General features: G+C 39.5%; 1 protein-coding gene across 2 annotated transcripts in view; it reads left to right on the top strand.

Annotated features, from left to right (window-relative positions):
• The first annotated feature begins 1,451 nt into the window (after positions 1-1,451).
• LMTK2 (lemur tyrosine kinase 2) overlaps positions 1,452-27,609 on the top strand; it is a 44,321-nt gene continuing 18,163 nt past the window's right edge. For both annotated transcript variants that reach the window (XR_012654533.1, XM_075058353.1), the window contains exons 1-6: positions 1,452-1,706; positions 16,421-16,545; positions 17,342-17,486; positions 19,284-19,357; positions 19,904-20,022; positions 21,443-21,530. Coding sequence is in view for 1 of the 2 variants with exons in the window: in XM_075058353.1 (XP_074914454.1) it covers positions 1,550-1,706; positions 16,421-16,545; positions 17,342-17,486; positions 19,284-19,357; positions 19,904-20,022; positions 21,443-21,530 (708 nt within the window). In the remaining variant the exon portion in view is untranslated. The remainder of the gene's footprint in view (positions 1,707-16,420; positions 16,546-17,341; positions 17,487-19,283; positions 19,358-19,903; positions 20,023-21,442; positions 21,531-27,609) is intronic.

Genomic DNA, 27,609 nt, shown 5'->3' with positions numbered 1-27,609 from the left:
CTTAGCGACAGAGAGATTTAGGTTTATGTTGTGTCTTCCTGGACATCATGTTCCAAGTACTACTGTGAGCACAAACCTTTCCTTTCATGAAGTCCCAGGGGTGTACTCACTGTACATTTCTTTGGAGAATCTGTGCTCCCAAAGTCATTATATAATCTTGACATAATTAGCCTTTTTGCTAAATTATTTGGAAAATGGAAATCTAGTTTGTTAGTCGTATGGTATTTCCCTATTTCCTTACTATACAGAGCCCCATTCCTTAGGATTAATTCTTCCATTTATGCTACTTAAAACCGTCACCTCATTTTCAGGTACTCTAAATTTAGCAGAATTACATGCCTAAACCTAAACCAGAACAATCTTTATTTCTGAGTCCTGCTTGTATCGTTAGTTTAACAAGGTCATTTCCAGCCTTGGCAACGCATAGGCTGCAGAGGGTGGTTTATGCCCATCTCTGTGTCTAACTTGAGACTGATTGTGGTCCTCTTCTGCAGAGGAGCACGAGTGACGCGGGCCCACAGTCCGAGGGAGGTGTAAGAACCAGCACGGAGGAGCCGTGTTCCCGCTCGCAGCGCAGGTATGGCGGCTCCTCAGGGGACGCTCTGCCGGAGGCCTCTGCGGCTTCTGAGGGAACCAGGCTCTGTTTTTTTTACATTTTGTACTGCTTCCTCGCTCGGCCTCTGGCACAGAGTCGAGCTGCGGGTGCACGGAGGGGGAGAGAGCCGAACACGCATCGCCCCGGTCCAGAGCTCCGCCACGGCCCCACGCCGGCTCCGTCCCCGGGGGAGTCCCCAGGCCCGGGCTGGCCTGGAAGAGCCGGACACAGCCGTGGCCTCGGACACACGAGGGCACGGGCTGGGGCCTGCGCTCCTCTGTGCGGGGCGATCCCAGCCGAGGGGCCCGTGTCCGCGGAAGGGCCCGCCAGCCCCTGCCCGTACCGGGGGCCCAGGGCGCGTTAAGCGCTGCGGGCGGACGCCGTGCCTCCAGGCGGCGCTGTTCCCGCTACTGCCGCGTGTCCTGCGCACGGGCTCGGGCAAGCCCCTCCTCCTGCTCCCGCCCGCGGGAACGGCGCCGCCAGCCGGTTAGCGGAGCGCGCCTTCAATCCGAGGGAAACTCCGCCCTCCTCCCGTCGCCCGGAGTGCGGCTTGATTGGCAAGCGCGCTCCGCCGTTCTCGCGCCGCAGCCTTCGCTCGCCCTAGCTCGCCCTCTGCGGAGCGACTGGCTGACCTGGCTGTCAATCACGGATTAGGCCCGTCCTAGCCAGCGAACCCTCCTCCCGAGCGTGAGGCGCGGGTTGATTGGCACACCGGGTTGTCAATCAGCAACCCGCTCCACCCCCTCCCGGTCAGGTAGCCCGGAAGATGGCGGCGGCGGCGGCGTCCGCAGGGGCTGGCGGGGTTCTGTGAGGGGAGCGGGGCGGCGGGGTCCGATGCCGCGGGCAGCCGCGCCGCGGAGGCGGGGGGCAGCGGCTGCCGCGGGGGCTCGCCGGAGACGCTGAGAACCTCGAGCCCCTCGTTCGGCGCCGAGCCTCGGGCCGGGAGCGGAGGGCATGCAGCAGCGCGGGGGGCTCGGCGGGGCTGCCGGGCGGCGGGGGGGCGGCCCGCTGCCCCTCGGACCCCGGCGGCCGCTCGGGCTCGTCCTCGTCCTCCTGCTGTCGCTTTTCTTGGGGAGCGGCGGGGCGGCTCCGCTTCCGCGAGCAGGTGCAGGTGAGGCGCGGGAGGCGGCGGGGCGAAGCCGGGTTGGGGCGGGGGGGGGGGGCGGCTCCGCGGCGGGGCCTGCGAGGGGAAGCCTGGGGGCCGGGCAGCCGGGGGGGGCCTCGGCCCGAGGTGCCGCCGGTTGGGGCCCGGGGCTCTGCAGGCGCGGCGGCGGTGGTGGAGCGAGGGGACTGCGGGTTTCCAAACCCCCGTCTCTCCCTCCTTCCCTCCCTCCCTCCCTCCCCCGTGCTGCGGGCAGGGCTCCGCGCCGCGCTCGGCGGTCTCCCCTCGCCGAAGCGTCGGGAAGGGCACGGCGGGTGGATGGGGCTCCGCGACGGAGCGGGCTGTGGCTCCCGTCCTCTAGGTCACGTCTTGTGCCAGTGGCATTGAGCGATATCCCGCTGTCGGTATCTCGGTCTCTCCAGATCGAACTGCGTGCTTGTTCTCTCCGGGTGCTTACCCACGTACGTTCTCTCTATAGTGGCTACCGTTCTAGTCGATACAGACCTCGGCGTGATTTTTCTTTTTCTTATTTTGACTGTGAATCACCGGGACTCCCGTTCTGGGTGGAGGCTCTTCAGGGCAGACGGCGCTTCCCTCCTTTCCGGTCAGATTAGTCGGATTCCCCCCCTCGGCCCCCCCCCCCCCCGGCCCAGTCTCTCTAAATAGTCATGTACTTCACATTTATTTGTCTCTTATTAGGTAATGCTGACTTCCTTCGGTTTTCTTGCTTATTTTCCTGTTTGTCTTGAAAGCACAGACTAAAAAATACGTCCTCTCAATCGTACGAGTTACTGATCAGAGACTGAATTTTGTTAGGTTTGGTTTGAATGTGTACTGAGATTCATTTCTAGCCCCGAAGAGTTGAAGAGCTGAAATAGACAATATGTTCAGAGAGGAGGAGGAGCAGTGTGGAAGGAGAGATCTGAAGCACAGGGATTAGGTAATTTGGCTGCTGTTCCACAGAAAGTATCAAAACTGGGAGTGGAACCCATACTTCCTTTATTTTTGGACCTAGGCCTCTTTCCCAATTTTTTTGTCTTCCCAAGAACATTTCTGAATTGTTCATAAGTTACTCGCTCCATCAGCCTTCTTTGAGTTTTTTTCTTAGTTTCTATAAAAGTAACCTTCTGAAAAATGAAAAACTGTCAGTCAAATCTGTATTTCCTTTGAGACTAAATGATAGTTTTCTCATTTATGAAATAATTGAAGTTTGTCCAAATACTATTAACTCATCACCAAGTGTAAGGTAAGACAGCAGAATCAGTTTTGTGTGGAGGTCTTTTCTGCCTTTTCTGTGTCTTACTTTTCCTGAAATTTGGTTAATTTTTCTATTTAAAGGTACATGTCAGAGTGTCTGCATCCAGTGCTTCAGTGCTTTCTTTTTTTTTTTTTTTTTTAATAAAAATTCCTCTTTGCTGTCAGGACTATGCTATGTACCTTACAAAGCTGGGAGATCAAAACATAACTTCCATGACAGTGATAAAAAGCTTCATTGTCAGAATGAAAAGCTGATTGGACAAAATACAGGAGATAGTATTGAAGTGTGGTTTTTTAAATTTTTTTTTTTAAAGGCCAAATAGGGTATGTTAAGTGCAATACTGCCAGGAGAAGTACTTACGATGTTGTAATATTGGACTCATACAAAATGAATTCGACATTGTAATTTTATATGTTGGTTTTGGTTATAATTTAGGGCAAAGTATGTATACATGGGAAGTTATCTGATGTTTAGCAAACTGTGCCAAATCCTGTAATGGAGAGCCCAGTGAACTCCAGGAAATGAAACTGCTGCTTTCTGCTGTATCTTTGCCCATATAGTAAGAAGCAGTGTATTTGGATTCTTTTATTGACAGATGCTTAGTATTTAAACCTTTAGGGCCTCAAGAGGAACCTTTTCCAGTTTCAATGGCATCCCTTTTGCTGGGAAGACTTCCTACTGAATGAAATAATGTACACAAAGGGGTTTACATGCAACAGGTTCTTAGTCTGCAACATGTCCTGTATCATCACTACAGCAGTAACCAGTTAGAAAGCTACAAAGACTTTTTTCCTTCCTTTGAATAGCTTACCAGTGGATGACAATGATGCTGTTTTGTCTTGAACCTTCTCTGTTGTTCTAGGCAAATTTTATAACCTGTCTAGAAGACAAAACTGTGACTTTATTTTGCTGGGTTAAGAATCATGAGTTGTGTTTAAAACCAACTTAGGCATATTATGAATTTCTCTCTCATATGTCCCATGATAGGTTGCTTTGATTTCCTGTATTGGTACTGGCAGTCGCTGATGGTCTCTGTTCTGGGCCTCGGCAGTTTTTGCAGTTGACTCTAACACTCAGTCTGATACATAAAAGTTGTAAACTTGTGAAGAATTTAATGGGCTTTTCATAAAATAATTAGTAATTGGTTTCAGAATTATTTCAGGATCCCACAATACTTCACCTAGCAAGAAGGGTTGCTGCTTTCACAACGGAGAAAGATTTTGATGGGTATTGCCCTGAGCTTGTCACAGGAAAGGTGGGAAACCACAGAAAAAGGAGGAATGTGTCTGTAGCTGTTGTAGTGAACTTTGCGGAATAGCTCCTGGAATATACCCATAATAAATTAACTTCCCTTTTGGGGAGGAAGCTGGAAAGCAGGAAGTGCTGATGGGCAGGTTGTAGCAAGACTAGATTGGATTCCTTGTTCCAAAATGCTCCATTTTGTGGAACTGCTGTGGAAATATGCCAGACTATATGGCTGGGGAACTGTCAAGTTCCCAGGGCCTTGATTGAGATGAATGATGCCATTCTTTTTAAGTATGGCTTCATAGTGTTTGCAGATGAAGGCGTGCATGGATGATGTGTTCTATATTTGTTTTGCATTTTTGAGGTTATAATTTAATTTTTTTTCTTTTCAACAATAAGGAGAGGAGGTAAAGGAAATAAGGCTTTAACTGTTCCCCTGGTAGGGTTCAGAGCAATTACTGTAGAATATGGGAAAAACAAGATGTTGAAGATGCGACTAGCTAAAAATACTTTGACCAACTTAGATTTAATTTATTCTGTGAATGGAAAAGGAGGATACTGATATGTACTGTGATAGTTCTGAATTTAAAGTTTCACTTTATACTGGAGGTCAGAGCTGGGGGCAGGTCTACTGTAAGGGACTTAACAGAATGAAGTGCTGTAGTTGTTTTGAGCTTGTGGAGTATTGGTGATTTTACATGGATGCATCAGGCTAAGAGGACTTCCACTTTCAGTACTGTGTGGCTGAAATAAGGGCATTTGGGAACTGCTCTTTAGCAGCACTATTTTGTAGCCAAACACAGTGCATTATAATCTGACACGTCTGCCTTACTGTGCTAAAGCTTTACATTTACATTCAGGCTCTCTTTCTGTTCTTCTGACTTGGATTTCTGTACTTGACCTTAATTCAGCTGCCTCTCTAAGAAAGCTGAGAATCTGAACGAAGGGTTTATGTGTAATGTCAGACAAAGTATTTCTGTCATCTCTGTGCTATATGAAGTCTTTGCAAATACAAAGTAACAAGGACTCAAAAATATTCTCATTTTCCTGTAAAACTTGAATAGGTGGTAGCATTTTTAGCAGGTGTGTTCAATTTTACATTTGTAATGAATTAGGTAATCTATTCAGTCGAATTGTGGCAGCTGGACTGGTGCCTATATGCTTTCTTGGTTTGTACTGAGAACTTCAGTCTTGAGACTTCCCTCCTGGACCAGTTGAATGTCATGGCAGTGAGTCCTTGCTGATGAGCTTTGTCACATACAATCCAAGGAAAGATGCTTAGAAATTGGTGTATAGTATCCAGAGACACCCATTTAGAGTATCTGGATGTTCATGCAGCTGTATCTAGTATAGTCAGGTGGCCATAGATAACAAGTTAAAACTTTGAGATTAAGTCACTGTTTTTTATTTAAGAGGACTTCTCTAGCGTGTATATACTCTTGGGAAAATTGTTGCTTTGGCTTCATGTTTCTCTTGGAGTTCTGTCAGACTGGGGCCCAATTGTGGTTGTAGCCTGTGGTTTGGTACAATGTAAAATTTATGTGACACTTGCACATAATAAGAAAAGCCATTTTCTAGGCATATGCAAGTTAGTGACTTGGATCACTTGAAGTTAAGAAAAATCTTGCTTGTAAAGTGGGGATTTTAATTAGTGATATATACTTTTATTGGGAGTGGTCTTTCCTCCTCCTTTCAAGCACTAAACTTATTTGCTTCTCCTTATATTTCTTTTTCTAGCTTCTGTCCCAGACACCTAGTAATTGTAGAGCTAGAGCTGCTAAGTTGTCTTTTATCTTTTGTTTTTATCTGTGAGTTTGTGACTCTGTGGTAAGAAGCCAACCCTGACTCTTTGGCCTGCAGGGATGTTCCATGTAAGGCTTTGTTCACAGGCTTGGTCTACTTTCTGTGCCTCTGGCTGTAAAGTGTCTGCATTTCGCTACAACTAAAGCAGCCCTTATAGGAGGAGGTCACTTTTTGAGGTTGTTTCTCACACCTTGAATACTTGGGTGTATTTAATAATTCCTCAGATATCGTTGCAGTGTATTAAGATAGCACAGATCAGAGGCAGTCTAAAGGTATGTTGTTGTAGCATCAGGCACAGGTTATTGGTTTGAAAGGGCCCATTAGTTAGTGCTGGTTTTGCCCCAGATCCTGTATAAAAAGAGGAGTTTGTATTTTGTAGTGAGATCCAACATTCTGCTTGAAAAGCGTGGAAGACAAAGTTATATTTTGAGGGGCTAATGAACAACTGTCAGGCAAATTTGAGTAGAAGTAATTTTCTGGACATTTGCTGTAGTCTGGTTTCAGTTGCTGTCCATGCATGGTTTACCTGTGCAGGATAAAGAGACCTTTAGTCAGTATAATGCCAGAGGCTGCAAAAATCATAGTTTTCTGTTTCAGTCCTAACATTCTAATTCTGCAGCAGAAGTACAGCACATGGAGTACTGGAGTATTCCTTTGATTTATTTTGGGTCTGCCTTTCTACTTGGTGTGTGCATCTAGTAATCTGGAGCTTGATGTGGTTCTGGATACTATTTGCAATACCTTCAGTGCTTTTATTCCTCTGTATAAACTCTTTGTTTTCATTGTACTGCTGTTATGAAAGGTCTTGAGCAACATCAGTGGTACTAGAAACAATTTGTAGATGCTTTTACAATCAGAAATGTAGAAAGTGTGTCAGGATAGCTGTTTCAATCTACATGTGTAGTTTAAGCACAGCCTGTAGCAAGGTATTATGCTACATATAGCTTAGGCAAGGTGATGGTGTGAAGCAAGTTATGTCAGTGAATTGTCTTCTGAGGGATTTTCGGTATGAAATGCTGGTACAAAGTAACGTCTTGTCCAACACTGCTACGCTTAGAAAAGTTTCCTTAGTGGTAAGGAAACATGAGTGCAGTGACTTAAGAGTGATGTGACTTTTTTAGGACTACCTTTGCACCCTGGGACTTCTTTGGTATGAAAGAGATATAGAAAATTTTAACAATAGACTTATGAGTGCTGGCTTTTAAGCTTTCAGTCTTAAACCAGGTTCCAGATCCAGGTCTTCAATATCGGTCATTCATTCTATGGTGCATTCCCCTTCCTAGGGATCCTTCAGCTATGAATAGGGATGAGAAATGGAGCTGAATAAGCTCTTTTGGCAAAGCGCTGCTCCTTTCTTTCCCACATTTCTTAACCCAGTCGTACATTGGAGTTGGAAAGGCATCTACTGTAAAATCAAGATTCTAGAAAATCCCATCACATGAAGGTTGCATTTATGTATTTCTTTCACGTGAACAGAAAGAAATTAGTCTCTTCAAAACAGTATATCTTAATAGGTTGTATTCCTGTCATATGATGGGAGAAAGAGATACTGATGTTTTGGTTTCCATGCTGCAGGTACTTCTGATGGCTTGAGATACCATGAAGTGTAATTTTCTTGTGCTTCTTTAAATGATTGTGGTCTACCCTGTTTAAAAAAAAAATAAAAATCTACAACTCCTGTGCCTCGCTGTTGGAGAAATGGTATAGCAGATGAAAACATACTGCACTTGAGCAGGAATTGATTATCAAAACCAACATCTAGCAGTATAGAATAAAGTGTGCTCTGCACAATATATTTATATATATGTGTATATACACATACACACACACACTTAAGAATCGGATGGTATCTTTGCAAGATAATGATGCTACTCCGATTTTCCAGAGACCCTGTCGTGAAGGCACAGGGTACATAATTCTTTAACATGTATATTTTTTACCTTGTCTTAAGATGCCTTTGTGCAAACATGAGATTCTAACACTGAAACTTCAAACAGATCTCGCTCTGTAAACACTTGAAGTGCTAGCCTATATTTAGTCCTTATTAAAATTGAGCAGCGTGCTGTTGTGCAAGTAATTCTTTGACATACTGGGAAGACTTGTAGGGTAATAGAATAATGACAGAAATGTGAAGTTAACCCCAGCTCACAGTTTTACTAGTTACTAACTGTTCAGCCAACACTCAGGCCAGGAGAAGCGTTCAGGAAAAGATGAGGATCGGAGCTGTTTTGTTCTGAGGGTGCTGTACAACCTGAGAATTCAGCATTTCCCCAGATATTCTTGCCTTAAGATATGTAACCTGTGCCACCCTTGCATACGAAGTGGACTTAAGCAGCTGTAGAAGCTCATTTGAAGGACACTGTAAAAGTATTTAGGGGGAGCATGGAATAAAATAGTTTGAAAAAGTGTTGGCTTAGATTGCAGGATAGACTTCTTGTATTCTTTTTAAGGTTGACTGGGAGGACTGAGATAATTTGCCAGGAACTGTTGTCATACAGAGTTATACATCCAGTTGTGATAGGAAGTAGCTAGTATTTCTTTAAAGTATTGTAACTTGTTGCATAGGACAGTAATGATTTCAGGGTCACGTGTCCACAAAACACATTTAACTATGAAACTGGCTTTTGTCACTGTAGAACTATATCCAGAACACAAGGTGGGTTGGAGGAACATGTCAGAGGTGTCTTTATTGCTTCATGGGGGAAAAACTCTGTAGGAAATTGCCACTTGCTGTCTTCATTACACTTACTTCTGATGATTAACTGTTGTAAAGAAGAACTTATGGTTTTTCAAAAGAATTGTCTGTGCACATATATTGGCCTTTCATCCTACCCACCTCCACCATGAGGAACTTAAATAATAGAGTTCTAGGATAAGATAGGCATTGTAATGGACAGGTTGAGTAGAGAGGTGAAATGTTTCAATTTCTGTCTAGAATAATATAGTAACAGAGTAACTTGTATGTGATTTTTGTTGTTGTTTTTAAACTTTAATTTTTCCACACTGCTGAAAGTCTTGTCATCTTATATTCTTCCAAGTGTGAGACTTTGATTTAGGCTATGTAACGCAATTCAGATTTAGACAGGAAATAGTTTTATTGACAAACTGTTAATTACTGCTTCTTGTATTCAGAAAGATTAAATACAAGTGTGCACAAGTAACTTGGACAGCTGTAGTTTTAAGTACTTAAGAGTATTTTTTTCCTTGAGATTATATCTAGTAATTGGGATTTTCCATAGTTGTAAGGAAGAGGGGAAAATAAAATCGGGTAATAAAGTGCTTTTGCATAAAGATAGGTTTGTAATATCCATACGGAAGGTTACTTCTGTTAGTTATGCAAACTTTGCGTTATCCGATATAAGGCTAGTAATAACATTATGACAGGATAGTCTTTTGAAATAACTCTCTTCAGTTAATAAAATTTTCAGTAGTTTGTTCCAGATAATTTTTATTTTTTTTTAAACTTTAAATATTTTGTGTTTTCTTTGCATGGCAATAAGTACTAAAAATCTGAAAGCTGAAAAGCTCAGGTATAAACTGAGAACCTCCTTAAAGTCCATTAAGGAGTGTTATATATATCTGTTCTTGGGGATTTGCTCAATGAAGGAACACTCACAGTCTCTGCTTGAAATACTTTGGGCATTTGGAAAGAGTTTTAGATTTCATTAAGGTGCTGGCATTGTGTTGAGGGCATAAAGTCAATGGGAGTCATCCGAGATCTTAGGTATGTTTCTTCTTGTTGTATTGGTAATGGCCATTAAAATCAAAGGACTGTCTGGAATTTGGAGTGCCTTTCTCATCCCAAAGTTATCCCCCCCCCCCCCCCCAAGAATGTCTGAAGTGCAAATAACATTCCTTCAAAACTTGTGGTTTTATTTGCTAGTGTTGTGTCTTAGTTGAAGGTTGATGGTGATTTGAATGCAGTTCTAATGTAGTATTTTAAAGCCTATTGTAATATAGCATTGCACAACTAAATGATGGTACTGCACACATTTCTGCTGAAACTTATTCTCAAAAATGATGCTGGTTTTTGGCTCAGTTGTTAAATGGAGCATAGCAGGGTAAAATTGAGATGATGGGAATGCAGTAACTAATGGAATGAGCTCTTGAGGTTGGTGTTTTTTTTGTGAAAAACGGGAGTTGCAATGCATGTTGTGCTTTACTTTGCCATACAAATAAGATACTATACAATAGATGTGTCTAAAATTGCTTTGAATAGGCTTTTGTTTTAGTATTCTACCTGTTGCCTGTAGGCCTTCAGAATTTATAGACCTGGCTGTATTGGTTTTGTGCCTATTAGTAGCAAACCTCTGAAGATTTCAGGGAGTAAATAAATACAGGAGAAACCCTTTGTGAGGAAAAGGTAACGATCTGAATCTGACTTGTGAAGAACTGGGTAGGAGTCGACAACATGTTCCCACTTAATTGCTAGCATAGAAGAAAATGACAGCATTACTTAGGAAAGTTGGGGTAGCTTTTAAAATCGTATTTATCAAAACCACTATAAATTAGGGTGATATTACACTTTTTGATCTGGCTACATTAATATCCATTAAATGCAGAGTAAGTAAACTGATCGAGTTTATGAAAGATACTATGGAATTAGCTAGGAAGCAGAGTTAGATTGGGTCATTCATTAGTATTTTAAAGGCTGCTGTGTTCCAGCTTGGTGTTGTAAAGTACCATCTCAGTTCATGATCATATAATTTGAGGGTGTCCAAGAGACAGTTTAAGTGACTGCTGTCACACTAGATTTGTGCTGGAAATAGTTATAGCTATTAGTGCAGAACTGCCATTTATATAGCTGCTCTTGAAAGAAAAGAGGCTCTTGCTTATGCAGTGGGACTGTTGTTGCATAGCAACTACTGTGCTGAAAGCTTAAAATCAGATGCTCCCTTGAAGTTTGCTGTGCCCTAATAATGCTTAATTTATCTGGGCCTTGCACTGCCTTTATCACAGTAGTGAATGTCTTTTATTAGTGTACTCAGTAATGTCTGTACACATATGTTTACTTTTCTCTTTTCCCCAAGCTTAGAACTGTGTTGTTTCTTGCATTTCTTTAGCCCAATTTCCTGGAAGTTGAGACCTTAATAACATGATTAATCACATTGAACCAAATTTGAGAGAGTCGGAGTTCAAGTGTCATGGCCTTTCGTAATCTGGTAGTAGAAGAAAGGCAGATCTGCCATCTCTCACACGGACAGGCAGTTATGTCTGGTCCTGTATCATGCTGAGTGGTGGCTGTTGGCTGGTTGGCAAGTGAACATGGATGGACCACTTGGCTAGCTGGCTTGCCTGTTGCTCTTAATTAATGGTAGCAAAGGAAGCCACAGGTGGATGACGTATGTGGGTATTTGAGAGTATTGTGGGCAGACCAGGAAATTAGGTAGAGAAGGAAACTAGTTCTAGTGAGAAACACTTACATTTGCTTACTTGTTCCATTTGGTAGTCAGTGAATTTTCTTATGAAGAAAGACTTGAAAGAAGCTTAGGAAGGTATAGAGAATCCTGACTTATATAAATTACATTGAAATATACTTTGTATGAAAATAATATTTTTCCACCCCTTGAAACTTGCTAATACATACTGAAGTATATGTTCACATGCCTATACTTGATCCTGAGAATGCCAGCATAATTTATCATCTTTGTTTTTTCAGTGAGCATGTTCATGTACTTGCCTGCGTACAGGGTTTGACTTCGCAAGTGCTGTGCTCAAATTTAGACTTCAGTGTAAAACTTGCTTATGAAATGTCAGTCTTCAGAGGTGCTGAAGAATCTGCTTCAATAGCTGTTAATTACCTACCTCAGCCAGGGCTTTGAATCATTTGTGATACCATGTACTTTTAAAAAGTGGGTAAATAACAGCATAGAATCAGTATTTAATACTGTGAGCCTTTGAAAAAAGACCTTATTTTCTGTGTTGATAATTTAGGACCATCTAGATGCCATTTTGAGATGGAACACGTACTAGCACAGAGCTCTTTGTAAAGCATTATGTTGTGTTAGCCTTGCAGTAACACCTATAGTAACACAGACACACTGCTTATCCTGCTTATTTTAATGTAGTAGTGATATAATCCAGGCCTCTGCCTCCTGCTGAAGTAGTTTGGGTATACCAGACCAAAGTAGTCTAGACTGTATTAACTGACAGGAAGCCTTATATTGTTGTCATTTTATATATAATATTTCTTGGATCTGTTTTGCAGTTCCCTTCCTAAAGAACAGATTCTTGACTTCTGGTTAGATACTAAGATGTAGTAGGTTGTTACTGTGTTGGGTTACATTAAATATGGTAGGTTTTTAAACTGAGGTGATATGCTGAGTAAATTTTTTAAGTTCTCTACTTTTAGACTCTATTATGTTAAGATTCTTAACTTCTGCATTAATTATGAAATTGTGAGTGATATTTATTAATTTTTATCTAGGTTTAGATTTAAATTAATTAAATTTACAATGTATTTTAACAGTTTTTTTATTGAAGAAAACTTGTTTTCTGTAATGACTATATAAAATCGTCCTCTGTGTTTAATTGAACGGCTTGCTTTCTGGTTTCTTTTTTGGCCAGGATCTTGTAATAAATAGATGTCGTTCCTTCATACTTTCACAATTTACAAACAAAAGGAGGTATTAAACATCTCCTACCTTTTCAGTTCCAAGTCATTTTACTAAGCTCCAGTGACTTAATCATTGGCTGGAAATAGTTGAAAAATGCAGAAGAGGTTATACTGCAGCAGATTTTTCAGCACTTTGTTAAACACCAGTTCCAATACTTAATCAGTGACTTCCATCACTGAATATGTATTTATGCAAGCTATTAAAATAACTTAACTTATAATAAATTTTAGCCCAATTACAGGTTGCCATAATTTTATACTTAATTTTACATTCCTTTTTTAAAGAAGTGCAAATTTAAAAATCACTTATTAATGACTATGTGAGAGACTTCAAAGTTTATCCAAATAGAGATGGATTCTGTAATTCTTAGTAAGTAGCTTGTATGAGTCATCTGAAATGCTGTTCTGTAAGTGTTGCAGAAACTTATAATAGGTGTTTTTCTTGTATTAAAGCATCTTTTAGTAACTTTGTATGTGAAATTTGCCATGTGCTTTTGGAAGTTTAGATGACTTCTATCTTCTTAATGGACTGTTAATGGTTAGCTGCCTTTTCAGAGGTGATCTTTGCTTTCCCTTTTTTAAAAAAACTTCATGATTTCCTTCAGTTAATTACTGTTCGTTCACACGCTTTCTTTTCTTGGGAATTAGAAAAGGTCTATAATGTTAGAAAGTAACATAATGAACAGCAGCAATATTTTTTTTTCTGTATTCATTCCAGCACACTTGAAGTAGATGCTTTCGTTATGGGGAAGAGTGTAACTTGCATAAAAGACTTAGATTTTAGGCTTGATAAATGTCCAGTTTTCTTTACAGAAGGAATTCCAACCAAAACATGTTGTCTTTTTCATATAAAAGAACTGAATATGTATGCAGTGTATCTAATGTACAATAAATGCAGCTTATGATTGTTAGTGCTCGTTATGACTCATTTTGAATTAAATAAACCAGAAAACTGGCATAAGACCACCAGGAGCTTGAATCCTCCTAGATGGATTTGCTGTGATAACTTGTAACTTCTGGGGCGGGCAGTCAAAAGTGGGATCCTAAGTTAGAGTGAGCATGATAATGTTTATGTAAATACATATTGTGGTCATGCTGCTGTAGTTATGATAGTCCAAGGGCATGTGTAAGAAGTTTGTAGGCAGAGATAACGACTTGTACTAGACCAGCTAATATAATTAGAATAGATGTATTTTTGGGTGCACAAGCCCCTTGTCAGGTCTTGAAAAGAAGCAGTAAGATTGAAAGCAGTAAAGCAAATTCTGAAGAATCGCTCGAAGTTTCAGTAGAGGCTGGTCAAAGACCGTCTAGAAGAAGATACAGTATTTGGAGCAGGGGAGGATGCTAATGAGAAGTGATAATGCTCACCTCCTATGGGGAACAGGAAGACACTGTAAAATTAATGTTAGCTATGTGGGCATCAAAAAGGAGATACTACAGTGTACCATAAACCCAAAATAAAAGTTTGATAGCTTTTTTTTTTAGTGTTTTATATACTTGACAGCTGAGGTGTTCTATACCTCCCTCTTAAGGATCTGGTCTGAAGTTAGTCTTTGAATAGCAATGTTTTAAGACATGCTAGTAATGTATTCTGTGAATAATAAAACATGTTCTTGATGTCAGAGTTCATTGTGTAGTGATTTGCTTGGCTAACTTTCCCAAATGCACCCGGTACACTGTATGAAACACACTAGGCACTTCAGGAGTCTTGATCTTCTACTGGGAGGAATATATATTGTAACTGATGTGTTCCCAAGTGTTTATTAGTCAGGGAAAATCTGCATCTGTTCAGTAGGTAGTCTGTGGTGAGTTGATGTCTCATTTCAGTGAAGTTGGTGGCGAAGGTGAGGAAGTTGTTTGGAAATTAAGTGGGATGGTTTTGGAAAAATGTCTTTAAAATAATTTTAATTAGTAATACCTGGTAACATAAATATGTTTACTTTTTTGTAGTAAAGCTACCCTTTATTATTTGGTTTCAGTTAGAAGTTCAAAGGAATCTCTTAAATTTTATCTAAAGCTATATTACCTCTGTGTGTGTGTGTTACAGTAATTTAGCTAATGACTTCACAAAATGCTTATGTTTGTGGTTTAGGTAATTTTCAGTCTACTTGGTAAGGTTACTGAACATCTGAAGGAAGTAAACATAAGTCAGCTGTTACCTTCCCCTTATTTTTCCATTTGTAAGCATCAACAAGAAAAGTGTGTTATGACTTGATTTAAATGAATATAAATTGTTCTATTGAGAGCCCTTTTCAGAGATTTTTTTTCTCTTCAGAATTTTGACTAAAAGGTGCTGAGTAGCCTCACATCGTGGTTGACCTGTGTTTCAACAATACATAGTATCTACAAATGGAGAGTTTATGTTCTTTAATGAGTTTAGAATGCTAGAGCTATTGCAGAAACTAGAAACAGTATCACTTGTTTGAAAACCTTCCTTTTGGTTAGCTTTTATTGTTGTATAGATAATATTCTTAATTGTGCACAAAATAATGTGATCTTCTGAAAGTATGCTAACACTCTAAAGCTATATTTTGATTATGTCAATTTACTCTTTACAAGTAATTAAATAAATATTCTCTAAATGTTCTGTGGAATATGGTGAAAAACTAGCTGTTTCTGAAAATCTCTTCATTACTTTTTATAGTTTTTTTGAAGGTTTAAGAGGTAGGTGGACAAGTTTGTATGTCCCTTAACTAGCGATCAACTTCTGATTTTCTTTATTTTTGAGGCTTCATTTATACTGTATTTCGTTGCCAGATGTTCCCATTGATACTTGGACATTCCCATAAAATCCAGTCAGTCCAAGTCACCTGACATTGTTAAACTTTAACACTGATGTAATACCTAAATATATCTTAAACAGGTATGGTCCAACTACTCTTCCAATACTTGTGGCACTACTCATTTAAAAAACAAAACAAAACCAAACCAAAAACAAACCCTCAGGATGTGTGCTGCGGTCTCCTAGGGAACTAGATGTCTTTGTTCCTGACTAAAGATGAAAACGGGGATGAAAATAGGTTTAATTCCCCTGGCAAAGACTTAAGATTTTTGTAAAATGCCACTCAAGGCTTTTTATCCTGTGTGAGTAATAATAACCTGACTTAATCATAGAAAATGTGTTGTAGAATGTTTATATATAAAATTTTGGAAAATTATTTGGAAGTGTGTTTGCAAAATGGTTAGGGATTGTCTAAAATTCTTGAAATGGAGACAAATCACCTAATGAATGACAAGAAATAGAAATTGAGGTGGAGCTGATGAGATCTGGTGCACTTGTGAAAGCAACTTGTATATTTGGCAGACTGTCATGAGTGCGTTTATTGAAAGAGACAGTACTGCCTTATAGTAATATATTTAAATTTGTACACAGTTTAAGTGAGGATTTCTTCTAGCTGCCTTTTCTCTTAGGACAGGCATTTTAGCTCATGGGAAATGTCTTCAGAAAGACCAGATTTCTAATATCCATGTTTAGTTAGCTATATAAATTTGTCGACTTAAGCAGAATCCTGAGGCTTGGGACTATCACTGTTCATCGCCTACTTTGGTAAATCATGCTGGCTGTGGCCTCTTAGCTCGAGTCTAGTAAGCACAGAGCGGTGCAGGCAGGTGGTAGAGCATAGATAGATTTTTGCCAGTATGTCCTTTCTGTTCAGTTTCCTCTTATTTTTTTATCATATCCACAGAGTTAAATGTTCAAATGCCATGTTTTAAATAAATGCAGATGGATAATATGTTTTGAAGGAACTTCTTAAAATGCTAAACATATTTATATAATACTACATACATATTTATTTCTAGAAGAAGGAGCTACAGCTGAAGTTTCCTCATCTTTTGTGATTCTGTCTATATGTACTCTAGTAGTACTGGTAATACTGCTTGCAAACTGTGTTTCCTGCTGTAAAGACCCTGAGATAGATTTCAAGGTAAGCATCTGAAGCTACAAATATATATATGTAAGTGGTATTCTTAGCTGCATTCTGATATCCAGAACACTTACTTGATTATTTGTGCTAATACTCTGCAGTTATTGACACTTCAGTGTCACTGTACATTCTCTCTTCTGGAGTAGCCAGCAACTGTATTTCTACATACTGTAAAGTCTTGCTGTAACCATTTATTTTAAGTACTTGGTCCATGCTGCAGTAAGTAGTGTCTTTTCAAAATCATTACTAGCTGTCAGGATCAGTAGTAGAAGTATACCCTTGAGACAGTTTTACTGTAAAGAACCTTTTTGTTGTTTTTCTGTATATTCTTTTAATTTGTTTTTCTTAGTCTGCTGACAGGGTTTAAGACACTCCTGTCAAATAAGAATACCGAAGATGCATATCCACTGTAGCAAAACCCTGAAAACAGTTACTTTTGGAACATTGTTTATTGGTGTTCCTAAAATTGAGTTTTTCTCTCATTTCTAAATGGAGAATATTTGACCTCGGCTGTTCATGGTAATTCATTCAAAGCCAGGGGTAGCATTTAAAGTAAAAAAAAAAAACCAACAACCCCAAACACAAAAACCAAAACAAAAGCCCCCTTTTTGTTAAAAGCAATACTTTAATCTCTTTAAATCAGTAATAAATTGAAAATAAGGAATAGAAAACTAAAATCTGTCACTGTCCTTGGAAAAAAGCTAAGCCGCCTTAACATTGCTCATTTACGCTAAAAGAAATGTGCCAGAGCTAATTTGAAGACAAAGATCAGCTTGTTTGACTTACTTTTTTGCAGGAATTTGAAGATAACTTTGATGATGAAATAGATTTTACACCTCCAGCAGAAGATACTCCATCTATTCAGTCTCCAGCAGAAGTGTTTACTCTTTCAGTTCCCAATATTGCTTTACCAACTCCCTCCCAGTTTCCATCTCGTACAGGTAAGATACTGTTTTTTAATGAAACAACAAAAGTAGGCAATTTCAGTGTCAAAAATGGAGTTTAGCCGATTGTTTGACTTCACTGAAACAAATTAATTGTTACAAACTTACATAAACTGAGTAAACATATTTTGCAGGGTATAGGATAAAATGTGAAATATTACTTAAAAAATGTTAACTTATGGCAGGGTGCCATGTAAGGTAGCTTAAGAGAATGAAATTAGCTTAAATAAACCTCTTTAGGTTACTTTGTTATGCCTCTGTATACATGAAGGGTTTGAAGCACTCTAGGATGTTAGTGACTTCTGCTCTTCAGTGGTTTTTTTTCATGGCTAAGTTGTCATTGGATTTTAGCCATTAGCCTTAAATGGAAGCAAGAGTTGAATCTCTTCCTTAACAGCAGTGCTCCTGTTTCAGCTGCATCACTTTCTTAATGTCACTGTAGACTTTTCATGCTGTAAATGTGGTGATGTTAAGACAGAGCATTAGATTTCTTTTCCCTATGTGAAAGGTTTTTTGGAATGTATTCTTTAAAATACAATTTTTGTAAAAGGAAACTTAAGCATCTTAAATATTACAAGCATAGTTTAGCATAAAGTAGTTCTCATATGCTACTTCACATACAATTTTTTTACATACATTGCTTTGTTGCTTAATCATTAGATGTTCAGGGAAGCTTCTAGTAAAATTTCTGTAGCTACAAATTTCAAGAAACTGTCAGTGTGCCTTTTAATACAAAAGAAATGTTACTTATCAGTGTTTTAATGACTGAGGGGAAATTATCTGTGAATAATTTTATGCCAGCTATTCTATGTTACCATAATTGTTAAAACTATACTTTCTGTCCCTAGAAGTTATTTTGCCAGAAGTAAGGCAGTGTACTTGAGTAAGGTACACTGGTAAAAATGTAGTTGTACTGATAAAACCTTCTCCGCGCTTAGGAGCGCATTGACAGTGTATCGTAGAGCTATAGCTGTTCTACTTAAAATAATACTGGTGGAAATGTAGTTTATGGAAATAAAAATGTGGGCTAGAAGTCTCAGACAAGTAGTAATGATGGAAAGTTTTTGTGTACATCTATTTATTAGTGCTCCTAACCAATTAGGTGGCAGAGGGATCAACACTGCTGAATCTTTTTTTATAGTATAGAGTCTGCCATTTTTACTGTCCATCGTCTGCCAAGATCTGGGTCTTGTTTTCTATCCTTTCCCTCTCTGGGCTCTTTATGTGGAGTATTTTTAGTCAGAAAATGTCCTCCTTCCAGATGGTAGCTATAAGTAGGACAGTTGGGCTGAAGAATAAAGCAGTCAAACCCTTTCTCTTAAAACAGTAACTCTCTCTATAACTATAAATGTTAAGATGTACAAGGAGTTAGTGTTGTCTTGGGTTTTCTTCTTTTATTTACATAGGAAACTTTTGTAAGTAGGTTATTTGTTCTACACAGCTACAGGGTATGATACACTTTTATACTGGAATTAGAACTCAGTCTTTTTGCTTTCTTATTGAGTGTGTTAAAAAATTAAGTTTACATTTCATAAGGAGATTCACTGCGTTTTTGTAGAGGGTGTATTCTAGTACAGTTTAGAAGCTGGAGTTGAGAAAAGTTTCACTTGAGTGCTGTTGTCACAATCTTACCTTCATACTTTATGTATGTCTAACTAGGTTTTGTTGCTTGGTCTGAATGTATGCATGTAATTTGGAATAAATATTGCAGGAACTTGCATTATTTCCTCAACAGTTGATAACTTTGGCCAAGTGGTTTGATACGTGTTACATTTGTTTCGTTATGTATGACAGATGGATCAAAGTCTCAAGTTGCACGTCAGAGTCTAAACTACATCCAGGAAATTGGAAATGGCTGGTTTGGAAAGGTGAGAAGTTATCTCTTAATTCTGTATTGCAGTTTGAGTCAATTCCTAACTGACTAGGCTACTGTACTTCCTTTAAAGTGCTACTCAAAAAAAAAAAAAAAAAAAAAAAAAAGTAATAGCATAAGAAAAACTGAAATTGAAGTTAGATATTTCCTTGCATACACTTTTTAGCAGTAATCACAGCACTGATCAGTGCTGCTTTAATTTACATGTAGCTTCTTACTAGAGTTACTTACTAGGTAGACAACATTTCACTTCTGTGGATTTGAATTAATACATTCCTGTTAATGCTGATTTTTTCCTAGGAAAAAATCTTAAGTAAATAAGTGGTCTTCACTAGAAAATGTGTTTTCTGAAAGTTGATGAGTAGATCAGTTGTCAAGATTTATTAAGTATGAGTGTTTAATTATCAAAGCTCTGCATGTGTTAACAAAAAAGCCGGAAAATCTTTCTTAGAGCATGTTTTTAGCTCTTGTTTTTATTTGCAAGGAAACTCCAAAGATTTTTTCCCTCTGATTTAAAGACACAATGGTTATTTTTTTTCAGGTTCTACTTGGAGAGATCTACAGAGGCAGTAGTGTAGCAAGGGTAATAGTGAAGGAGTTGAAGGCAAGTGCAGGTCCCAGGGAGCAAGAACAGTTTTTAAGAAATGGAGAACCATATTAGTAAGTAATGTTTCACAGCTTGGTTAACTTATACACTTTGTACTACTGCATATGAATTATGGACGTTTCTTTCATTCAGTGTTACTGTGTCTGCATGCCCTCCCTTAAAACTGAAATGCTCGTCTTTGAAAAGTGAAATACAGTCAATCCAAACTGAGCAAAAGTTGACTTTGCTTAGAAATAAAAATAAACCCTTTGCTTAAATGTGTTTGGTAGTTATTGTTCATGAGTGGAAGACACACTTGGTTTGGTTTATCAGATTTTCTTCTACAGCTGTTTGGAACAAACTCCTGATATTGCAAACTAACCTTATGCCTAATTACTTGCCTCTGAGAACTGAGGTTTAACTCCTGTACTTGGCTTTCCTGTTAGAAGCAGGGGAACTGGCAACACTGTGTCTGTTATCAGATACACATTAATTTCTTTAAAGTTCCCATTTTCAAAAAATTAAATGCAACATAGTGATAAAACCTAATTTTGTTCAGGTAGCTTGCAAGGAGGCTTGTGCACAAAAAACCAAACCAGAATTACACTAACTTCAGTTCAGTAGTACTCTTAAATTGAGAAATCGTTGATCTGACTGGAAATGCCAATAAAACAGGATTGTTTGGTGTTCTCTTCCTCTTGTGTTATGCTTGGAGGATACTTGCTTCTAGGAGTTGAGTTTTTGTATTCTGGAAAGGAATTTGGCGTATTAAAGGGAGTGTAATTTATCTTCCTGTGTTTTGGGAATAGTGAGAGCTCTTTGAAGAGCTAACTGCCACAACTTAATGGCTTTTGTAGATGACTGAAAAAGAGACCTGTTGTAGTTCACCAGGCATATCTCATAGTGTGGTTTACCTTTCCTGAATGTGCTACAAGCAAGTGGTCGTAGAGAGCTTTCTATTCTTAATGCTTTCTAATGTCCTAGTTATATTTGCATTTAGGCTTAAATTGTTGGCAGTTGTCAGAAAAAGAATCTCATGCCTTCTGCTGCATTGACACAAGTGTTTTTGAAGCAATTTAGAAAAAGTAACTGATCTGGCTGGGAACTAACCTGGCTAAAAAAAGGTTTAGCTTTTAGCCAGATTGGTTTCATGGTGTAGTTCACGAACCAGTTGCATGCACTTATTTTTGGTATAAGGGATGGTGGGAGGATGGGTGCGACTTTCTTGTGGCAGTACTAGCTTTTGTGGTTTTGAGATCCTCTGAGTTTCAGCTGCTCTCAGTGATATGCTGCAGCAATACAAAGGTGCAAATGGAATCTATGGCTTTGGATACCTGCACCTTCTGTTTGTGCTGCACACCGCCCCCCCCCCCCCCCCCCCCAGTGCCAATGTTATGTGTTGAAACTTCTGGTAGGGATTTCAGTGTGTTGAGTTATACTGCAAATAATGTGTACTGTGATGTTTCTGGCTTTAACTGTATTTTTTCACTCCAGCATTCTTCAGCATCCAAATGTTCTCCAGTGTATTGGGCAATGTGTGGAAGCCATTCCTTATCTCCTAGTTTTTGAGTTCTGTGACTTGGTAAGTGCACTTACACAAATGGCTGCAGTTGTTTTTCCATTGGTGTAAACTGTATGTAGCATATTTACTGCCCTTCACTCATGAAATGATTCTTTTTCTTCCTGGGAAGTTTTTTGAATAACCAGAATTTCAGAAGACAGACTTTTTTTGGTTTAGAGACAGACCACAAGTGTAATTTTTTTTTTTTATATTCTTTTCAATTCATCGTGTAAATTCTAGGTGCTTGTGGAATGTTCTGAAGTGGAAAATAGCTGTTCTTTCTTTGATAATGGAATGAGTAGTCTCTTTCAGTCTGCCTATGTCATGTAACAGGGAGCTTGGAGGGGAAAGGAGGTCATAGAAGGAAGCTTTTTATTGTAGTCCAGTATCACATGCATATGCTCACATCACATCCTGAATTCTATTTGCTGTCTGTGCAACCGTAATATGCTTTTATTACCATTTCTATGAAAATGTTAATTGAGGAAAGAATTTCTCCCTTCTGCCTCCCCCACTCTAGAGTACCCAAATTTTACCCATGCGGTGCAGCTTTGGGCTAAAATGCAATGGTGGGCTTGTGTAGAATCAGTAATGTGTATTGTAATAGCTAGAACTTTAAGTATCCTCCTATTCTCTTCCTGATCCTTTCTGTTACTGTATTCTTCTGTTCCTTACTTTCTTATCCTTCTTTTCTTTCCCTTCCTAAACAACTGCCTTATTGTGCTACCTGAACACCAAAAGAAATGCTAAGAGCACAGTGAAGGGTGTTCTCACTGCTTTCTGCCCTGCTGTTAGTGCCACAAAGGACACTGAAGCTGGGAAGGACAGTCGCACAAAAACCTTGCTCAGCCACTGCGTTCCTAGGCATGTGCTGGAATTCATGTGAATGTTGTGAGAAAGGGGGTGGCATGCATGTATAGAAACTTTGAACTGTGCCCAGTATACACAGAGTCTTCAGAGACTAAAATTTGGATATGGTGATGGATCCATGGTCTGGAAAGACTTGAATTGCTTTGTTGTAGTGTAACACATTATTGAAAAACAAACAGAAGTCCAGGTGGCTATCTGAACATTGGCTCAATAGCTGCTTTTAAAGTTTGTGGTCTAGGTAGCATTTAAAGCAGAGTTCCTTGGAAAATGTCAAGACAGAAATGAACTCAGAAGTGCATGTATGTTAAGAAATAAGTAAGATAGTTTGCATTTATAAAACTCAGCAAGATCCTTTTTTACCAGCTTCACTACTACAGAATTTTCCTTTAAACTCAGGTGCACGTATATGGTTCTAGTTGCTTCAGTTGCCTCAAGCAGTTTAAATAAGAGTTAATGTGAACTTTTGAGTTTTCTTGAGAAACAAGATAGTTAATCTGTGACCTTAAACTATTTTTTTCATTACTGCTCTTTTGCTCAAATTTATTAACTGTGGGAAATTAATGAGGCAGAAGTGCTGATAAAATCATTCTTTTCTAAAAGGAAGAAATACCTGAACTTTTTAAGCGACTGATCAAAGTGAAATATTCTGGTTTTGCTAAGAATTAAAAAGTAGGTGCATAAGGTTAGCCAGATAATGGTTCTTGTAGTTTTTCAATATGTAGAAATAGAATACTTCTTACTGATTTTTAAACCTGCTACTCAAATTGGTGGTTCTTTAAAAGGACCCTTGAAAGAGAATTGCATTTTATAGAGTCTTAACAGATACACATCCAAATCAGATTTAATTGCTGCCATGTTTTTAAATAGTTACGCCATGTAATCCAACTTTGAATTTGAAGATGGAGTAACTTTAAAGATTGCCCTACTTTAAGTATACAGGGAAAAAATAATATCCTTGTTTGATGCCTGATGATTAATGCCAGAAATTGTCGTGATCCTGCAGAGTAATCTGGAAAGGATTTTACTTAAGGGGATAAAATAGATTTTCACTTTAACTGGGGGCAGTAAGCTTGACAGCCAAAGTGTTAGTTTTATAAATTTTAATGTAGTTAGGTAATTTCTTTGGAATAGAAAATAAATGTCTGTGTTGATTTCTATTCCAAGTGAACTAAAACTCGTTTTTAGAAAATTATATATTATAGTGAGTTAAACATGACTTTCATACTGAAAGTCTGGCTCACTTAGAGTTCTTACTTGGTAGAGCTGAGTATCTCCTAGACATCATAGTATTTTATTCACTGTGCACACAAATATACAGGGGCTAGGCAGACAAAACTGTTCACGTGAATAGTTTTATGCAGAGATTGAGACGAGTGCAGTAAGTTAGCTCAGTATTGCTGTATGTCACTAACTCTTGTTGTAGTCCCAGGGCCTGGTGTGGGAGTTAGCAATATTGGAGTGAGGGGAGAGGAGAGATATGAAGGAATAAATGTGAAGTAAGCCAGACGGCACCGTTTGGAATAGAAAGTATGGCTAGATAGCTTTTTTTAGTAGACAGGTTTTTAGTGGAGTGTCAGTAGGCTGATATTCTAGAAGCTGCTTTGTACCACTGTGGCTGGGATGGCAGTTACTTGGATTTTTCAGGCTTCTAGTAAGTGATCTTGAAAGCTGGTAGCTTCTTTTGTACTTTTTTTTCTGAAATTGGGTAGATCAGGGGTAGCTTCTTTTGAAAGCTGGTAGCTTCTTTTGTACTTTTTTTTTTCTGAAATTGGCTAGATCGGGGGGTATGGAGGTGCTTCCAAAACACGCAAGAGTCTGATTCTTCAATAGAAAGACCATAGGGGCAGACACAGTTGAAGTGGCTTACTAAAGGTTCTAGTGTCTGTGATGACTATGTATTGTTCAGATGGGAAGGCTGAGAAACATGTTGCTGTTTTGCTAGCAGTAATATAATGCTATGCTAAAGCACTTTACCTTGTGTTACTGGTTGTATATGTATATACAACAAAGAATAAACTTGTTTTAATCCCTTGTAATTATGTGATTAAGAACTTGATGGTAAAAAGGTGGCAAATATCTCAATTGTGTCGGATAGGAAATTTAAATGTCTTCAGATGACAAGTTCTTTTGAGGCTTTCAGCAATGGAGACCTCATTTTGCAAGTTTGGCATATTAAGTAATGAAAAATGTGGCTATTCTGCTGACCAACACAGTCTAGAGTGTATAGTGATTGTTTTCTTTGCACTCCTTCAAACTCGTAGCCTATCACAGCATGTCCCCCTTTTGCAACTTCTCTTGCTAGGTTTCCTGGCCTTTTTAGGGCCACTTGACCTTGTCTTGGCTGCTGAGGCAGCTCTGTCGGATTATCAGTTCCCAGGCTCCTTGGCACTGAAAGGCCTTGATCAGAGGCACTGGAAACTGTAGTGCAGAGATACGGGAGCTAACTGTCACGGTAGCAATGCTGAATGTCATGCAGGCTAGCGTACTTGTTTTCTTGGCCATATAAACTACTTTTCTGTTACTCAAGATTGATTGGTTGTATATGCAGTAACTGTATTGGCTAACATTTAGCCTCTTTTATAATGTAATCCAAGTTGCTCTGTGTTCCTTGCTTAGCAGAGCTGGGCAAGAAGCAAGAGAAGTCAGTTGCACATAAGTGATTTAAGCTTTTAAATCCTAATTTTCCTTTGCCTGTGTTAAAATTGTTTAAAAAATGGTAAATATAAAAAGAAATGCTCAGTAAGTTCTTATACCCCCTCCATATTAGTTTGCCTAGTATGTTGGTGCAGTCTTCTATGAATAGTTAACTGTTCACTGTTAAACATTGCAGAATGATGCCAGGTTAAAAATAGTGGTAGCTGGCGTATTAACTTTAATATATTACTCAGCTGTGCGTGGCCAGCATTTTGTCAGCACAGCAAATCCTCTAATGGATTGACATAATTTATGAGTAAAGGAAAGTTATTCAAATGTGGAAGTAGCATGTATATTGTGAGGCTGATTTGCCTATCAAATTCTTACAGAAATTCTTTAAGTCTTGCAATTCCCTGAGCAGATGAGATCAGCAGGATGCAGTATTTGCCTAGAATGCCCTGTAGATTGCTTTAGGGATGTTGCTGTTAGTGGAAGGTGCCTGCCTGCAGTGGTTGGTTCTTTCTTTTGTTTGGGCTTTTTCTAATTACTGCCACTTGAAAACATTCTCTTCAAATCAAAAAAGAGTCTTTGCGATGAAAACTTCTTAACCAAAGAGTTCAGCAAATCTGTTTAATAATCGCAGTCAGTATCGCTATGAGGCAACTAGCAGATATCAGTGGTGTGTGGTTTATAAAAAGGTGTGCGTGTGTGACAATTCATGACAGCTTCAGAAATCATGTCTGTTGGGTTCAAAGACTCTTTGTGCTCTCAGAACTGTTTAATATCCCTTAAACTTACATATGTCTAAAGAACTTTCTGATAGTATAGGTGCTCTATACTGTACACCAATTTCGGGCATTTTAATGGTAGCGACTGCAGGTATTTACACTGTAAAGCAATGTTGGAGGGGGGAGGCAGGGGTAGTATTTTTAGTTGTCTAAGAACTTCAAAAGGGGCAATTATGTGGTAATGTGTGACTTGGCAGGCGGCTTTCCAACTTGGTAGAAAGTGTTCAGTAGACATAATTTGGGGAGCTCTTTACACTTTTAAAACCCTATCATCAGTACCTACTGGTTTAAAAAGTTGTCTCTGCTATTTGTTTGGATGTTCATATGAACCGAATACGGAATTTGCACAAACAAGGAAACCACTGAAGCGTACTGCATGTAAATCTGCCCCCGGCTTCTGGCTGTTACAGAGAACAAGCATATTAAGATTTACAAAGGTGCCTGAACTGATCCTGACTAGAACTGAGAAGGATGGGAGGAAAGGCAAAATTTGGTTCTTCGTGGAGTCCCAGGAGAGGAGGGAAGAGGTAGAGTGGCAGAGGAAGCTGGAGAGAAAGTGGAGCCTTCCTCAAGGATGATTATTGAGCTTTTTATATTTATGTGTCCGCACAGTGAATTTTGCAGAACCGTATTCAGATATGTGTAACCTTTGATATTTACTGTGTTGAAAAGCCTGTCCAGTAAAGGGTCATTTTGTAGCCCATAAAACAGTATGGGAGTAGTATTGATGTATTGCTACTGTCTGCTTGTAAGCAGGGAAGCATCATAGGGTAATTCAGGTTAGCAAGGAGCTCAGGAGGTCTCCACTCCAAACTCCTGTTCAAAGCAGTGTCAACCTGAGGTCAGACCAGATTTCTTGGGGCTTTGTCCAGCTGGATCCTGAAAACATCCAAGGATGGAAACTGCGCAGTCTCTCTGGGCAACCTGTGCTTCTGCTCCAGTGTCCTCATGTGGAAAACAGTTTTCCTTATACTCAGTCTGAACTTCGCGTGTTTCAGCTCATACCTGTTATCTCATTCTACCTCTGTGCTCCACAGTGAAGAGCCTGGCTTGGTCTTTAACTTCATACATACTGAGCAGCTGCTATCAGGTGCTTCCAAAGTCTTCCTTTGGCTGAATGAGCCCAGTTCCCTCAGCCTCTCCTCATGGTGAAATGCTCTGACCCCCTGACTGTCTTGGTGACCCTTTGTAAACACTGAACTCATTCAAGTTTGTTGTCTGTCTTGTTTTGGGGCAGCCAATACTGGACACAGAATCTAAATGTGGTCTAAGAAGTGCTGAATAGAAAGGGATAATCTCTTCCTTTGGTCTAGTAGCTATGGTCCTGTTTAGGCAGCCCAGGAGCCTGCTTGCAGTCTTTGCTGCCAAGGCACGCAGGTGGTTGATGTTCAGCTTGCTGTCTACCAAGATCCCCAGGTCCCTTCCTGCAGAGCTGCTGCCCAGCTGGTCAGTCCTCAGTTTGTATTGTTGCAAGGGATTTTTTCTTCCCGGGGCAAGGCTTTGCATTGGTCCTTCTGGAGTTTCATAAGGTTCCTGTTGGACCCTTCTTCCAGCCTGTTCAGGTCACTCTGGATGGCAGTCCAGCACTTGAGTGTATTCATTGGTTCCCCCCAGTTTGGTATAAGCAATGTCCTTTTAAAGCAATACCAAAAAATCCTGGTTTATATTTTAACCTTGACTGTAGCCTTAATTAGAATAGAATAATAGAACCAGTATGTTTCAAGGTGCTGGATTTAATAAAAGCTGTATTTCCTACAAAAAAGTGTGCTTACGTGAATTATTTAGTAAATAAGGGATGCCACACAGCA

The sequence above is a fragment of the Buteo buteo genome, chromosome 27 (genome assembly GCF_964188355.1).
Source record: "Buteo buteo chromosome 27, bButBut1.hap1.1, whole genome shotgun sequence".
Taxonomy (NCBI): Eukaryota; Metazoa; Chordata; class Aves; order Accipitriformes; family Accipitridae; genus Buteo; species Buteo buteo.
The sequence above is the reverse complement of the archived record's forward strand: the minus strand, read 5'-3'. Positions and strand labels throughout refer to the sequence as shown.